Source organism: Myxocyprinus asiaticus, chromosome 17 (genome assembly GCF_019703515.2).
Source record: "Myxocyprinus asiaticus isolate MX2 ecotype Aquarium Trade chromosome 17, UBuf_Myxa_2, whole genome shotgun sequence".
NCBI lineage: Eukaryota > Metazoa > Chordata > Actinopteri > Cypriniformes > Catostomidae > Myxocyprinus > Myxocyprinus asiaticus.
The window spans coordinates 8840974-8858748 of NC_059360.1; the positions used below are offsets into that span (position 1 = coordinate 8840974).

The window sequence follows — 17775 nt, forward strand, 5'->3', positions numbered from 1 at the left end:
ATTCCCTCTCCGATGACTCCAGATAATCATTCTGTTTCTCAACATCTGCAACTCTTGTAACCATCTCAGTGAATTTCGTCTCTATGGCCGTGATCGATCGACGTATTACAGCCAGATCCTCCAAGTCCGCAACAACCTTCGTTAGCATTGCCGACACATTCATCAATTCACGCCGGATTTCATTCAGTTCACCATCCGAACTGAGTCCGGGGCTTCTGGCCCGTTTCTCAGGGGAATCAGCCCGAGCACATAAGTGTTTTTAATATCTCCAGAGCCCGAGGATTTTGAATTCTTTGACATATTGGTTTCCCAAAACAATTAAGGATCAGGGTATATCAAATCTCACCGGTTTGTGACACAAATATTATTAAAACTGTTCACACATCCGACCCTCGCATGGCACCCATGAGACCCTCACCCAGTTTTTATTAAATGTTTTTTAATCTCTATTTTGTGTCATTGTTTCATTGATAAGTACTGTATATTGCTATACATTAAAATGTAAATGGATAAGTATAAAAGCTGCCAAAGACAATAAGTTATAACATTTGAAATTGATTAAATGTGTAGTGCTTTTACTGTATATACTGTATTTTAGCACAGTTAATGTATTTATTAAAATTGACAATAAACTTTCATTCTGTGGTTTTTAAGGCCAGGTAAGAGTAAGAGAATGGCTTTTATAAATCAATCTATCTGGGACATTTAGCCAAACTAAAGTCATTTGCAATCGTTGCATGGAGGAATTTATTGTTGAAGCTCAAAAGTTATGAAATATCGTCAATGAATGAAACACACGCTAAAATGTGGGCCAGACTGATGCAGGTTATATACTCACGTTAACGCCAAAAACATGATTTATTGTTTTAAATCAACTGAAAGCCCTAAAAAGTAGAAATAATCTGCCTTCCCATGAATAAATATCTGCATGTAGGTGCACGGAACGCTGTACCCAGAAACGCCTGGGTCGCACTACACAGAACGCAGAAGCAGTTAAGCAAGTAGTCCACTGAATCTGCCCAATTGATCCAGTTATTTAAAGTCCTCTGGAAAACACCAGAAGATTTTGCCAAACTTTAAATTACAGCATGTCTACATATACTTGAATCAAAGATTTATACCTGTAAAAATGTGTCTACTTTAACCAGGGACTAAAAACTAAATGTTTTTCATTTCAGTTCATTCTGAGCAAAAACAGTATTTTTTCATTCTGGTTCAGAAGTTCTACGGCCTCCTTTCCAAAAGGTTACCGGTTAGGACAAAATAAAAGAACAGTTAATAACGTTCTTTTAACTCTGCACTAAGGGGTGGGTGATTAGGCAAAGAAATGTGTGATGCAGCATTTTCCTTCAGGATCAAAGCACATGTTTACTTTTTTCCGGCAACATGAATAGTGTAGTTCCAAAAATTTACTGTGATAAACCCTTTCGCCTTTAGTTTCATGAAAAGATTATCGGAGCAAAATTAACCGGTTATAACCGGTTACCAGCATTTAAAAATAACGTTTTCACTCCGGAATAATTGAAAATCACTTTGTTCCGGTTTTCGGTTATGTTCTGCTAAAGATTTCGTCCGTTTTTTGGTTTTCGTTCCTTGAACCGTTTTTAGTCCCTGAATTTAACTCTATCCTCAAATAACATTTGAATATTTCAACATGTACATATTTAAATATTTAAAATAAATTATGACTTACCAATTCCTTGCAAGTTCTTTGGGACAATGTATAATGTAAATATATTTATGATTATATTTTAATGTTTGTTTTAATGTATGATTAATTGCGATTATTCACAAAACACTGTGATTCAATTAAATATTTTTAACTAATTATTCACAGCTTTACTTATAACTGAAATGATGGTGAAACATTGGAGTTCGAGTACCAGTACATGAGCACAATATCAGACTAATGCGATTCCAGTATAGGTCTCAATGCTTTCATATTTATAACAAAGTATCAGTTGTTATTTATAACTCTTGAGTTGTTGCACTAATAAACAAACTTTTAGGGCTGCAAACCCACTTCTTAAGCTGAAAAGTTGCACAGCATCAAATATCCATCTCCTTTGTAAAAGAAAGGTTTAAGACAGGTATGTTACCTTGACTGGATTGTAGCCCATTTCAATGGCCTTCTCAATACTTTCCATCACTTTATGAAACCCTGCAAAAGGCATAAAGTGCAAATTATTAGATTTTTTTTTTTAATTTGGCTAATTATGTTTACCTAAATGTCTGTATACACTTCAGCCTATTTTAGAGTAATTCCTTGTATCTGAGCCTGAATGTGCCAGTTTAATACAAATTACTGTCATAAGAAAACTTTACAAATCACATTTCATTGAAATATGGAGGTTCAACCTTGACAAATATTTTGATACTCAAATTGTAATAGAAAGCACATAAAAGTAATAAAAAAAAGTTAGATATTGCAGAGAACAAAAGTGTAGATACTGCAGACTGAAGTTATTATTCAAATGCTAAAGCCATTAATTATTATTATTATTAAGTTATTTATTTAGAAGTTATTAATTACAGTACATTATGCTTCCACCTTTGTGCTGCTAGCCAGTGGCTTTCATCCAGGACACATAATGCCTGTAATTCCCTTGCTGGTCTAGGTTGGTTAGTGCTGGTTTGGTGCAGGTTATCTGGTGGACCAGCACAGCCATGTTGTTCCACAGCAAAACTTAGATGGTGAAGTTCGTCAACCAATATATTTTTTCTGGTAATGTTGGAAAACTAAGAACTCGTACACACTGTATTGTGGACCAGCATTCAAAATACACCACACAGTATGATGGTGACCAGCAATTATTTTTTTTTAAATTGGGTCTGCACCCATCTATATCTATCCTGGAAGAAGATAAACTCATGTCATGAACCTGATATAAGTTTTCCTTGTACAAGAAATCTGTAGCACTGGCATGTGCTTTGATGTATATTTTTTATTTCTGGACTGATCAAGAGCATCTTATACCTTTGCGTCTAACAATGAACTCAAATTTGGTAGGTACTAGAGAGTCCAGGCTGATGTTGAGAAGATCCACTCCAGCTTTCTTAAGACCAGGCAACAGTCGGGCTAAATTCATGCCGTTAGTGGTCACTGCAATGGTCTTCAGACCCTCCAACTTCCTCAGTTCTGCTGGGGGAAAGACAAAAGTGAAACTGTCAATCATTAAATGTAGTTAAAGGGTTAAGATTACTGTTTCTAACTGTCACATTTTCTTCCATTATGCATTTTGCAGGAGAACGTTTGATCTTAAACCATATGAGACAAAAAGCACATGGCGATAAGCACATGACAACAGCATGCCTATCAGTGCTGGTCTCACCGCAACATTGACTTAATTTGCATTACAATTAACTGACTTCACAAAATTAGTTCTGCATTTTTGCTCACTCCTTGTGCCTGTGACTGGACATGATGCAAGTTGGGCTCATATAATGTGAGTCTCTAATGTTAAAATAATGTCCAGTGTATATTGTAAGTCTAAACAATTTACATGAGTAGTATTAATCTGGTTAGCACCAAGAATGTCTAAAACATGAAATCGAAACATTCTAGCTGAAAGGTGAATGTAGAAGTATGTGTGTCACATATGGCTCAATGAACCCACAGAGCTTGTAAACCACTGCAGTGTAGCAGAGACAGTTTTGAAGAGACGGACCACTGGTATTAAAATAATTACGAGAAATTGGAACACCCAACGGCCAACAGATGTAGCAAAGGAAGTCCCGCCTTACATGTAAAAGAGCCAATCACCTTTTATATACAGACATCGCCAGTCAGTTAACTCGAGAACATGCATGCGCTTTAGCTGAACCAGCCTGAAAAATAGCGTTGTTTTTATTTTTAAGATGCACAATACATGATACCATTTTTGTCAGATTTTACTTCTGATTATAAATATGTTCTTTGATCGTAATCTTGACCAACCATTATGGAGATTTCAGTCTTTCTCCATTCAAGTAGATAGGGGCTGTAATTTTATGCCGCTTGTTTACATAGAAAACAGCTGCCCAGCCTGCTCGGGGTTAATTTTATCTTGCCTACTAACGCTGACGAATTGCAAGCTACCTTGCTTCGTAACTTTCAAATAATTTCAACGATCTTCTCTTTATACTAAAAGTCAGGTTAATGTCAATGTTAATCTGTAATTATTCAGCAAGGTAAACTACAATAATACATTAAATTAATGCTAGACAATGTTCAAGATAATGCAAAAAGCTCCATTCATTAGTGTAACGTAACTTGGTTATACAGAAAATATATACATTATATTATTATAAAACAATAGCGCATTGATATATCAAAATGACAGTTGTGATAGAATCACATCAATACTGAATTGTGTCAACATATTTATAATGTACAGTCTATTTTATAAACAGCTACTGTCATCATCCACCAAATTTAGCTAACAGCTATTGATAAAGCTGGTTAGCTAGGTAACGCCGACATTGACATTTATACGATAGCCTATGCAAAGAAATGTGATTACTTCAAACTGCAGTCTTGCATAGTCAGACCTTAATCCACACTTTATTTTATCCCACTGGAGAGTAAAATATAATATGCAGTTTCAAAGTTTGTAGTAAAACAATCATAACTGTGTAATTTTAATTATGCTACCTCATCTGTCAGCATGATGTCGGTGAATCACGTTCAGCCTCTTTGTACGTTATGTCATTGTTTTGGTCGATGCTTGCTCGCATCCCTATGGAGTGTGTGCACGAGCAACAGGTAGCTGGCTGCAGTTCACTTAAAGGCCACAGGTGTCATTAATAACAAGAGTTTCTGAATCTTACATACTGCAACTTTAAGAACAACACATTTTTCTATTTAACCATTTTGTTGAAAAAGTTGTTTATTTTACCATTTAATGTCATTATTATTTGACTCTGTAATGTCTAGCTGGTTTTTAGTGTTCTGCCATGAAAGATGTGTTTTTAGACACTGCATCAGGTTAAAAGTAGTTTGAAAGTTAAAAAAATTTGTATTGAGATTCCTATTGAGATTTGTCTCCATTCAGTCGCACTCTGTCTAGCTGTTTTGACCGCAAGAATGTATCCTGTGTGAACAGCCCCTTATAATTCAAATAGTAGCTAAAGCACACATCCAATTTCTGATGTTTTATCCAACTTGGATGGGTGTTTGGTCTTGTCTGTTGTTACATAGTCAGTCATCCTGGAGTAACTTGGGGCCATGCTCAAGTTTAAGGATTGCCCTGTTAAAGATGCAGATTTCAAGATGTCAACATTCCTACTGTGTTATGAGTTAAAGTAAAACAGCATTCGAGAGACATCATTTACAAGGGGTGAAAAAAATTCAAACAATCTTCAGCTTCAACTTACTAATTATATGTAAAACATCTGGGCGAATGAAGGGTTCTCCTCCAGTCAAGCGTATCTTGGTCACCCCCTCTCTTACAAAGAGTCTGGCTACCGTCAGCACCTCTTCTGCTGTTAAGAGCTGGGAGCGAGGGGTGAGCTTTACCCCCTCCTCAGGCATACAGTACTGACCTGAGAAACAGAACATACTCTTTTAACATGTCTTTAACATTGGGTCATATTTGTAGTTCTGAGCAAAGTCAGATAATGCTAGATGTTCCCTGGTCTATAAGTATTGTATTTGTCCAAAGAACAATTCCTTAATTTTGTTAAACATTATAAGTAGTCTGGGGGTAAAAGCATTGGATCAGTCAAAAAAAAAGTGAAAGCTCCTTAAAAACAGATGAGCCATGTTTCTAAACCATTGTAAAATAGCTTATATATGCACACACAGCAATTGAACGCTATATTACAGCACCAAGTCTATATTATACAGTTACACTAATAAACTTTAATACTTGGCAGAAGAATTTTATTATTGTATTATTTGCACATTTTTGATCATATTGCTGTTGCCACCATTTTATGAAAGCAATAAGCACCTCAAGCCTGTACATTACAATCATTTTACACTGGGTGAGAGGGTTACCCATAAATACCCTTTACCCGTGGTAAAATCATTGCAATATACAGCCTCGAATACCTAATTGATGTACACACACTCCCGAGGTCAGACAAACAGTGTTTTCAGTGGTGCTTTTATTTTAATAATTAATTAAGAGACCCTCAAGGATTATTATAAAATGGTATAAATCCAGTACCAATTCAGAAGAAAGTAAAGCCAAAATGTTTCAATAAAGCATATGTGACTATGAGAAAAGGACTCACAGCGGAGGTTACATTTCTCAGTGAGGGAAATGCGAAGGTAATTATGCCTACGTCCAAAAGTGTCAGTCAGGAATGCTGACAATGGCAGGACATCCTTCAGGACTTGCCTACGACCACCTGGAAGCACAAGCTCTTGGACCTCCAGAGAAAAACACAGAGAACAGATCACGATGACAAATCACAACCCAATAGTTTTTATTCGCAGTTACCTGTACATTACATAATAAATGTAGAACTACAAGCCAATAATTAATACCTAATTTATTATTAAATATTTACTTAAAGAAAAATTAAGAAGACAATATGTGTGGCAGGCTAATACCATTTCTCCAAGACTTTCTGCTATTTTACAGTCTGTCAGTTTACAGTAAGGCGCCAGACTTAATAAGACTTAACAAAATAATTGTTTTATTATTTTAAAACCAAATTTAAAAATCTTAAAATCTTTTTCAACTTGCGTTTTGTTTGAAAAGTGTGCTTGTGGTCTCTTTATTTAAAATAAATGCCACTTGCAGGTCTTTAAGACTTTAAGGCGTGATTTTCTATAAAGCTAATTTGAAACAACAAACAGTATATATTGTGAACAGTGCTATAGAAATAAAACTGACTTGACTTTGTTTGATATTTTGTCATCAAATGAAATGATATAGGCTACACATGAAACACATATGCTATAGGCCTACTTAGATTTCACCCTTTACAATGAATTTGCAAGAGCAAGTTGGGCATTTTATAGTCCAAAGTTCATATTTGTAGACTATTTACCAGCTGGTGCAAAACACTTTGGTAGTATGACATAAAGGCTTGTCATGTTCCTGTGGTATGATATCCATAACAGAACTGATCTGCTTTCTGGTTTGATGCATTAGTGAGGGTCCCATGACTCAATTGTTTTAAGAGAAAGAACCATTTATAGTTTGTCACACTTTAAAAATGTTATGTTCAGCACTAATTCTTGCCTGAAGCCTAAATGAGGCCTTGTCTTAAATACAGCCTATCCAAAGCGTAACTGTATTCTACAGAGTATCCATGATCATAATAATAATAATAATAATAATAATAATAATAATAATAAATAAAAGATTTAATGAAGAAAAGGCATTAAACAGAATAACTGTGGTGGTACTATGGTATATAGTGGCTCCAAAAGAATATATGTGCAACTTAAAAAGTATGAATTGCATAAGATAATAAAATATCAAATAAAATGGCATCTGCAAAAACAAATGATTCTAGACCTTTTCTCAGAACTGATTTAACTTTTCTTAGCAATTTTTGCAATTAATTTTAAACAACGGGTCTCAAGGTGCTTTTTAGAGGATGTATTAAATCAGTTCCCCTCAAGTTCAAAGAATACTTCACCCAAGAATTCCCTCATCAGATGTGTATGACTCTCTTCTGCAGAACACAAACAAAGATTTTTAGAAAAATATCTCAGCTCTGTGGGTCCATACAATGCAAGTGAATGGTAATCAAAACTCTGAAGCTCCAGAAAGCACATAAAGGCAACATAAAATACATAAGACTACAGACACCAGCGATTCAATAGGTTTTGGATGAAAACCGAGCAAAATGTAACTCCTTTTTCATTATAAATCTTGACATCAGCAGAATCCTTGGCGATCGTGATTTCAAGTTTGATTACACTTCCTAGCGCCATCCAGCGGTCTTTGCATACATCAAGCACTAGAAAGCGTAATCAAGCATAAAATCATGATGCACATGGCGTACAGAAAGTGCACAGAGACTGCAATGGCAAGATGTACAGTGAAAAAGGAGTTCTATTCTCACCCAAAAACGATTGGATTTCTTAAAAAGACATGGATTAAAACACTGGAGTGTTATGGATTACTTTTATGATGCCTTTATGTGCTTTTGGAGATTAAAAGTTTTGGTCACCATTCACTTGCCTTGTATGGGCCAACACAGCTGAGATATTCTTCTAAAAAAATTACTTTGTGTTCTGCAGATGAAAGAAAGTCATTAACAACTGGGATGACATGAGGGTGAGTAAATGATGAGAGAATTTTTGGGTGAACTATTCCTTTCACACAGGTGTCCTAGAAGAGTAGTTTATCACATTATGGACATGTTCCACTAATGTTTGACAACCAGAATACTGTTTAGTCTTTATTTTGCCATATAAAACCAACTTATGAAATTGTTTCTTTACAATAAAGTAGTGTCCGAATACTTTTTAGGAACTCTGTGAATGATTACCATATTCGTGTAACATGGTTTTACTCCAAGGTACTTCAAAGAATACCATGATACTACCATGGCATATGTAAAAAATAAAAAATAAAATAAAAAAATAAATTAAAAAAACTTAGTAAACATAGTACCATGGTAAGTTTCTTTTATTGTGAGCTGCACTACATGATCAACAAACTGACACTTGCTGCACTTGAAAACTAAATTTAGTACATCAGACCACAATTATATATCAACAAACAAATGATGTTACATAAAATCAGACACAAGCTTTGGACATTCCAATCAGGAAATCAGAATTTGTGACGTGAATGCAACAGTTAAAATCCTAGTTGCAAAACTTTACAAACCACATACATACTTTAAGTGTCTGTAGATGTTTAAAATGCCTCACCTGTGCAGATGTGGCAGGTGTGACGGTAGAGTCTGACACACACCCCTGCTCCAGTCTCTTCTCTTCATGAGTGACACTACAATACCATCGACCCACTCTATATCCCCCACACGACTGTTGAACTGCCCGTTTTGAGCAGGCCTCAGTCGAAGTGTGTACTCCAAAGATAAGTCGGCCGAGTCTGCTGCAGTTTAAGGCCATCACAACTGCACAAATGTCATGCTGTGGTGAATTTGAAACATTATCTGCTCGTGTTGTGGCTGTTAAACTGCAAGCCTGGAGTAACCACGATGAGGGCGTGTCTTTTTGCAGCCAATAAGCATCGAGGAAATTCGCCTGGTGTTATGGGTAGTGTTGTTTACTGTAAGGGAGCTACGAACTACAAAATAATAACGGGTTTGATTGTGGGCTTGTGTTGGATTCAAGAAAGGAAAGATTGTTTTAGAGCAAATTTTCCTCAGCTGGCTATATGAATAGAACAATAATACGTTACAAATGTAAATACAAAGGTACTCTAATGTCAACTTGCTGAATTTGTGAAATGCTAACATTCTGTGTAAAAAAAAAAAATCTTATATTCTTTATAGAAAAAGTAATCCACCTTGTGATCCAAACATCTGAGACCACTAGTGATATACTGTGTGTGTGTGTGTGTGTGTGTGTGTGTGTGTATATATATATATATATATATATATATATATATATATATATATATATATATATATATATATATATATATACATACATACATACTGGCGGCCAAAAGTTTGGAATAATGTACAGATTTTGCTCTTATGGAAAGAAATTGGTACTTTTAAAATTCAGCTGATCACAATGTATAGTCAGGACATTAATAATGTGAAAAATTACTATGACAATTTGAAAAAAATGTTCAGAATTTTTTAAACTACTTCAAAGAGTTCTCATCAAAAGATCCTCCATGTGCAGCAATGACAGCTTTGCAGATCCTTGGCATTCTAGCTGTCAGTTTGTCCAGATACTTAGGTGACATTTCACCCCATGCTTCCTGTAGCACTTGCCATAGATGTGGCTTGTCGGGCACTTCTCACGCACCTTACAGTCTAGCTGATCCCACAAAAGCTCAATGGGATTAAGATCCATAACACTCTTTTCCAATTATCTGTTGTCCAATGTCTGTTTCTTTGCCCAGTCAAACCTTTTATCTTTGTTTTTCTGTTTCAAAAGTGGCTTTTTCTTTGCAATTCTTCCCATAAGGCCTGCACCCCTGAGTCTTCTCTTTATTGTTATACATTAAACTGGTGTTGAGCGGGTAGAATTCAATGAAGCTGTCAGCTGAGGACATGTGAGGCGTCTATTTCTCAAACTAGAGACTCTGATGTACTTATCCTCTTGTTTAGTTGTATCTGGGCCTTCCACATCTCTTTCTGTCCTTGTTAGAGCCAGTTGTCCTTTGTCTTTAAAGACTGCAGTGTACACCTTTGTATGAAATCTTTTTTTGGCAATTTCAAGCATTGTATAGCCTTCATTCCTCAAAACAATGATTGACTGACGAGTTTCTAGAGAAAGCTGTTTCTTTTTTGCCCTTTTTTACCTAATATTGACCTTAAGACATAGCCAACATACTGTGGCTACTCAAAAACAAACACAAAGACAATATTAAGCTTAATTTAATGAACCAAATAGCTTTCAACTGTGTTTGATATAATGACGTGATTTTCTAGTACCAAATTAGCAACTTAGCATGATTACTCAAGGTGTTGGTGTGATGGCTGCTGGAAATGGGGCCTGTCTAGATTTGATCAAAAATGACTTTTTTCAAATAGTGATGTTGCTGTTTTTCACATCAGTAATGTCCTGACTATACTTTGTGATCAGTTGAATGCCACTTTTGTGAATTAAAGTAGCAATTTCCTTCCAAAACAGCAGAATCTGTACATTATTCCAAACATTTGGCCGCCAGTGTATATAGTCAGCATAATAATTTGAGTGAAAAGATAAACTGAAAAATTTACATTTCAGAATTTCTTAGTATTTGGTATGCCCACTTTTAGTTTATTGGCAGCATGCTCTCAAGGTGGCATGGACTCCATAAGTTTGTGCAAAACCTAATGATCCATGTTATCTCAGCATGATTTAAGAATGTTCAAAGGAAGCAGGGAAATCTTACCTTTTATTAAGGAGTTAAGATCAATGTCACAAATTTGCTTATTTGATCAGTGACATAAAATTGTACCAAATATTAAATATTACTTATTCATCTCTTACACATCCGATCACTTTTAAAGGTTATGTCAAGTGTAAACAAAGCCCATGGTGTTTATGTTCACCAAAAAAATGGTTAAACTTTGTTATTGTATAAATGCAAAATAAAAAATTCTTTTTAAAAATTGTTCTAAAGATGGCATATATATATACAGTTGCAATCCGAATTATTCATTGGGGTGTGGAAGAAAGCAAAACTTCACCAAGGGAAATGTTGACTTGAATATTCAAGAAGTAATTAGGAAAGACCTGTGGAGTCCTGGAAGAAGGTTTTATAGACGTATGACACTAAACTGAAAATGAGTTTTAGACCCATGGGTCAGCCGTACATCTAGAGTAAGATGACAAGGTGATGACAAGAACGACACCATCCCCACAGTCAAGCATGGAGGTGGGTCAGTCCTGTTATGGGGGTGTTTTGCGGCTGCAGGAAATGGCTATCCTGACTATGTGACTGATACCATGGATTCTTTCAGGTATCAGGCCATTTTGGCATGAAAAATGTGATGCCTTCAGTGTGTAAATTGAAGCTCAGTGATCACTGGACTTTCCAGCAAGATAATAACACCAAGGATACATCCAAGTTGTCCAAAATCTGGTTCAGGGATAGGTCATGGAATGTCCTTAAATGGCCTTTTCAGTCCATCATTAAAATCCCATTGCAAACCTTTGTTGGGATTTCAAGAAAGCAGTGGTAGCACAGAAACCAAAGAATGTCAATGAGCTGGAAGCTTTTGCTCATGAGAAATGTGTAAAAATTCTAATAGAGAGGTGTCCGAAGCCTGAGAACACTTACCTGAAACATTTATTTGCTGTTATTAAGGATAAAGGATGCTCCACAAATGGACTTTGGGGGTTGAATATTTTTGACATGACATTTGTGGAGAGAATTAGTTATTTTTTATTTAAAAATTTGGGTAAACTGAACTCTTTGTTTTCAAAATCACTCAAATGTGTATTAAAAACTTACTTTGACTGTTTACTGAGGTTTTAGTTGATGTGTTTTAATTCACATCACCAGAATGTATTGCTGGTCATGGGGGTTGAATAATTTTGATTACAACTGTATATACACACATACACACACACATATATATATATATAAAACGTATATAACGTATATATAACGTATATAACATATATATAACGAACAGAATATGTACAACTGCACTTATAATTCTGAGTGGATAAAGCACAGTATGTCCTCATTACCATAGGCTACTCAACAACTCTGTTTCATGGGTGAAAGTCTGATAAGCATCTGTCATGAAATGCTGTTAATGATTTCACAGGCTCAAAAATGACCCATCTTTCCTGTGAGAGTGCAGCGAATCTGGAGTTTGAGCTCACATGACATGGTGCAATTCAACGGACTGTTACTCACATGTAGTTGCATAAACATTGCAGAGGAAACAGATTCTAGTCTAAAACAGAGAAATTACTTTAATATATATGAATTGAGATTTTATTTAATTATTTTAATTTGTCACAACGAAAGCCAAATTTAATGTTTGGCCTAGCCCTAGTGTATCTGTCATGATCCACTGTTGTGTTGCCTTGTGTTTATCCTCTGTCTTCTGTTTTCCCCGGACTACACTTCCTAACATGCACTGCCCTCATCTCTGTCAGCTGTTCCCATTTGTTCTCACCTGTGTTCCATTCCGTCATTAGTCCTTGTGTATTTAATGCCCTGATTTCTGCTCAGTCTTTGTCAGTTGTTGTTTTGCTCCTGTTTTTGTACCAGTTTGCCAACCTACGATGTAACATTTGTTTTAGTTCCCAGTTCCTAGCCTTGCCTTGTTCCAGTGTTTACCCTGTTTTGTACTTTGTCTCATTTCCTATTAAATATCAAGCTGCATCTAGATCCTGCTCTCATGACTTCCTTCAAACGTTACAGTATCAAAATGAGCAGCACATGAAAAGTTAAACTCAATCTTGTAAATACTGTAGCTAATGTCCCATGTTATCATCTTATACATTTGTTGGCACGCTTAAATGAAACTTTACTTGTGACATTAAATGTCCCTTTTTCCTTTCATACTATATTAAACACATTTGATTTAAGTTTTTGGTTAGTTGTATAGAGTAAAATCTTTAGTTCATAACAAACCTAGGCAGAGGAATTTGTTTGAATTTCACATGGCCTAAAATACAGGGAAAGTGGCCTTGGAGAAATCTGAACTTAAATGTAGTTTAAGGACATAATGATAATAGCTGCAGAGTTTGAACCAGCACTATTGTAAAAACCAGCTCATATCTTTGACCACTATGGTACTGTCTATAAGTATCTTTGCCAAAGTACACTATAACTGGCAAAATGAACGCATGAGGGATTGTAAAAGAAACTCAAAAACTATGCAACCTGAACGCTAATGTCTAATATCTAATGGGAAATTAACTGATGCCCAATAAACTGGCGAAGTGAAGATTTGATTGAAAATTTGAATTATACAACAATTTATTCCAGTCCTCTTATCTGACTGGACAAGTGGGAGTACTTATATACAGTACTAGGTCATTTCAATGGCTGTGTCCTAAAGTTAAAGTAGCCTTATTGCTGCCTCAGGTGTCAAGTCAGTCAGTGACTTTACAGGCAACATTTTGTATATAACGGCACCTCCTAAGGACAGCTGGTTTTAGCCTTTCAAGACATCATTTCTAATGATCTAAATCGAACTCAAGTAAACTCTATGGACCCGTCGGGGAGTCCAATATGGGACGCTATAATGCGAAAAAATTTTTTGGGACCCACTTTATATTAGGTGGCCTTAACTATAATGTACTTAACCATTTGATACAATGTACTTATTATGTACATACATGTTGTTGCATTGTAATTACATTTAAAGTACCTGCATTTAATTACATTTGTAGTTACACTGTTAACTTTACCCCTAACCCAACCCTTACCCCAAAGCCTAACTCTGACCCCTTATCCTAACCCTAACCCTACCCTTACTCCTAAGCCTACCCGTACCTCAAACTCAGTAGCAGCAAATGTGGATATTTTGCAGAACAGCATGTAGTTACACAGTAAATACATAGCCTTGTATGTATTTAATGTTAGTACATTGTAGTTAAGGCCACCTACAGGGTTCATACAGATGCTTCAAAGTTAAATTCAAGGACTTTCAAGGACTTTTCAAGTACATTTTTATTTGTTTTCTAGGACTATGCTCAAGATGTCATTAAAACAAATTCTTTATTTGTTCATTTTAAATACAAATATTTTATTCATTGTTAATTAATTTTTATAAAACACCACTTATTACAAGTACAACGTTTCTCATTGTGCATCTTTAACTACATACAGTATTCTCACAGTAACAATTCTTGGTTCATTCATGATGAAATTGAAACGCACTTCGCTTTCCAACAAAAGTGAATAACTGGGTCCGTAAACAGTAGTCCATATGACTCATGTGCTATGTTCCATTCTTTCTATAGTCACACAACAGATTCATGTGAGGAACTGACCGAAATTGCAAATTGGTCATTCTCAAATTTTTTTACTCTCCAACCTTACAAAATATTGAAATGTTCAATTCAGTTCAGTTTTTGCCTATAAACGCTGAGGGTAAACATTTTGTAACATGTTGACATTAATTTGTATTCATTAAGTACAACATGGCTGTTGTTGTTTCTTTTATTATTTAATTTTGTTTCACAAACAAAGCAAATTAACACTTATTTAACACTAATGAGGGTTAAATGGGTTACAGCACCACATTTTGATTCAGTGGGGTACAACACCAAATATTTTGTGTGAAAATATTAGTTAAAATGTGAATTAATAACTTTTTTATCATGCTGGGAAAAATCACTATATGCATATTTAAGCAGCTTCTGAACTTTGACCTTAAAAATTATTTTCCACAACATTTGTATTTAAAAAAATGATAAAACATAGTATATCAAAACATTGATAAGACCAATGCCATGAAATCAAGGGACAGAATTATTTTTAAATTATTGAAATTATTAATAATAATTTTGTTTTGATTTTTGCACACTTGTTCAGCCTTGCACTAATGCTTTTATTAAAAATAAGTACAAAATAAATGCATAAATAACTTTACATGTCATAGAATGGTGTACCAGATGTAGGGGGCAAGGATTTTGTTCAGGCAATTGACAATTTCAAATATATTTTCAGATATAACAGAGTCAAGCCATTTCATATCATTAAAGGTCAGGTTATAGAATGATAGCTTTAATTTATTTATTTTTCGCTATTTGAAAGCTTTTTCATGACTGAAAATGTGAAGGTACATGTTTGTCAACATATTTTGATATTGACCCAAATGTTGTCAGAAATAACCTATTTTGTGAGACACAAAGCTGTCTTTACACAAGGGGGCGCTAGATGGCTCACAAAACTGAATCCTCCATTGATCTGCATCCAAATCTCAGAACGTTTTACAATTTTTAATTAAAACTGACAGTTGCAAGGATTCATACTTGTTAAATCCGCCACAGCAATATCTATAATTATTTATTTTTAAATCCTCCAGTAACAATTGATTGTGATTGGACCATTCTGAACAGCGCTGCCAAAAGTAACAGGTGCCACGTGACATCTATCCGCTGCATGCTTCAGCAGTGGTATTGTGGCCTGTCGTTGTGTTTTACCGAAAATAAATAAATGCATTTCATTTATTAAATGAATTAAGCAACGTATTTTACAATTTTCTATAATTTAATCACTTTTTAAGTACCTCTTGGTAAAAATGGCTATTTTCAAGGGTTTTCCAGGATTTAAATCCGAAAAAGCCAAATTCAAATACTTAAAGCACTTTTACGAACCCTGCACCTTATAAAAAGTTTGACCAGTTTTGGTTTAAAACATGTTACAGTCTCCGTATACATATGTCAGGCATATGAGGTATCATTTGAAAGCTTAGAATCGGAACTTTGTAGAGATAACCATCAATTCTGCATTTATGTTACTTAAAATAACAAAATAAGGCCTCAAAACAATCGCATTGAAAATTAGCGCCCCCTAGAGGTAATGGGGTAGAAATACTGAATTTATATGAAAATAAAAGTCCTTCACATATCACCTACAGGGACAAGTCATATATCAAATGACAGCTCTCATTCTCAGGAACGTTAATTTTGTTCCCTTTATACCACAGTTTGAAAGATTTTTAAAAGAATCACAAAGTGAAATATGATTTCTGTAAGTCATCAAATACAAATGTCTCTTTTATGCTCCAATAACTGCTGTTGTAAGCCCTAAGTAGCCAGAAACTTTATATCGGCTTTTACTTTAGGGAGTTCTCTGAAACTTTTTAATTCTGATAGTTTGATAATAAAGTAACTATTTTGTAACAACAATGTGTACAATGAGCTCTCCCTGAGAAAGTTTTCACTGTGAAAAACAAACCATCAGAATTTTAACAACTAGAAATTCACTGATGAGTTGGTGTCTTTCACCCTCAGTGTAAAAGAGCATATTTAGTAATCAGGGGAAGCCCAACAGGCAATAACACTGTTCCAAGACTGCCTACTTTACAGTAAGGTTTTTTACTACTCTGTGACTGCATAAAAGGGTGTAAAAAGTACTCAAAAATTATACTTAAGTGAAAGTATGGATACTGAGTGAAAGTTTTACTCAATTAAAAGTCAGAGTACCTAGCCAAACCAATACTTGAGTGAAAGTAAAAAAGTATTCACATTAAATTTTACTTAAGTGTTAAAAAAGTAAAAAGTGACTTTTTTTCCTAGCTAGAATTAAATCAAGAGAGGAGATTGTTTGAGAGAGGATGTTGTTAAATTCGATTGGTTTTTTAAATCGCCTTTTATGGTCTCCAACGATATTCATATTTCAGTCATATTTCTCCCCCAGTGGCATTTGCAACCTGATCATAACCCAGTCATGTTACAATAACTACATTTTTGCTAAATGATTTTTATGTGGCCTGTTGTACGTAACACAGCAATTTCCTGGTGGAATGATCTAAAACATCAATGACTTATTCACTTTCACACAAATCACGAGTAAAACGGCAGATTATCAGTTCATAAACACTTTTCACTCTGTTGCTCACACAATGCTATCTTATGACATCTAAACACATTTACTATAGCGCATGACTTTTGTAACGTTTGCATTACATAACCAACTTAATTTACGAGACTGTTTAAATGTGATTAAATTGTGCAGTAGCTCAAATGATAGAGTGTTGCATAAGCAACCGGAGTACGAGTCCTGAAGAGCATGCGAGTTGAAGCATGAGCTGAAAGTGTCATAGAAGCACCACAAAATGATGTGGTTGCTTCAGAAATTGTGTTTTTCATCTCACATTTGCGTTTTATGACATTACGGTTAGGTTTAGGTTTAAGGTTTAGGTTAGGGAGATTGGTTTTGTCAAATTCATAATTAGTATTTACCTCTGCATCTGAGACCGTCAATCCGCACATCTTATCACGTGGCTTGTTGTGCGTGTTACCGTGGAGACATAGCGTGTGTGGAGGCTTCATGCCATCCACCGCGGCATCCACACACAACTCACCACGCGCCCCACCGAGAGCGAACCACATTATAGCGACCACGAGGAGGTTACCCCATGTGACTCTACCCACCCTAGCAACCGAGCCAATTTGGTTGCTTTGGAGACCTGGCTGGAGTCACATACAGTCAGCCTCTTTACTTGCTGAGTTACCCAGGCCCCGCAACGTGAATTTTTGATTTCATAACT

General features: G+C 35.3%; 1 protein-coding gene across 8 annotated transcripts in view; it reads right to left on the minus strand.

Moving 5' to 3' along the window:
* The window catches only part of LOC127454906 (molybdenum cofactor biosynthesis protein 1-like), a 37704-nt gene extending 28564 nt beyond the window's left edge, over positions 1-9140 (minus strand). For 2 of the 8 annotated variants that reach the window (XM_051722426.1, XM_051722432.1), the window contains exons 1-5: positions 8828-9136; positions 6220-6358; positions 5356-5523; positions 2978-3142; positions 2100-2161 (exon numbers count right to left, since the gene is read on the minus strand). In XM_051722426.1, the coding sequence (XP_051578386.1) occupies positions 2100-2161; positions 2978-3142; positions 5356-5523; positions 6220-6358; positions 8828-9028 (735 nt within the window). In that variant the 5' untranslated portion in view covers positions 9029-9136. Of the gene's footprint in view, positions 1-2099; positions 2162-2977; positions 3143-5355; positions 5524-6219; positions 6359-8827 lie in introns of all 8 variants that reach the window. The other 6 variants (XM_051722428.1, XM_051722427.1, XM_051722433.1 and 3 more) reach the window with 6 other exon arrangements.
* Between the last annotated feature and the right edge of the window lie 8635 nt (positions 9141-17775).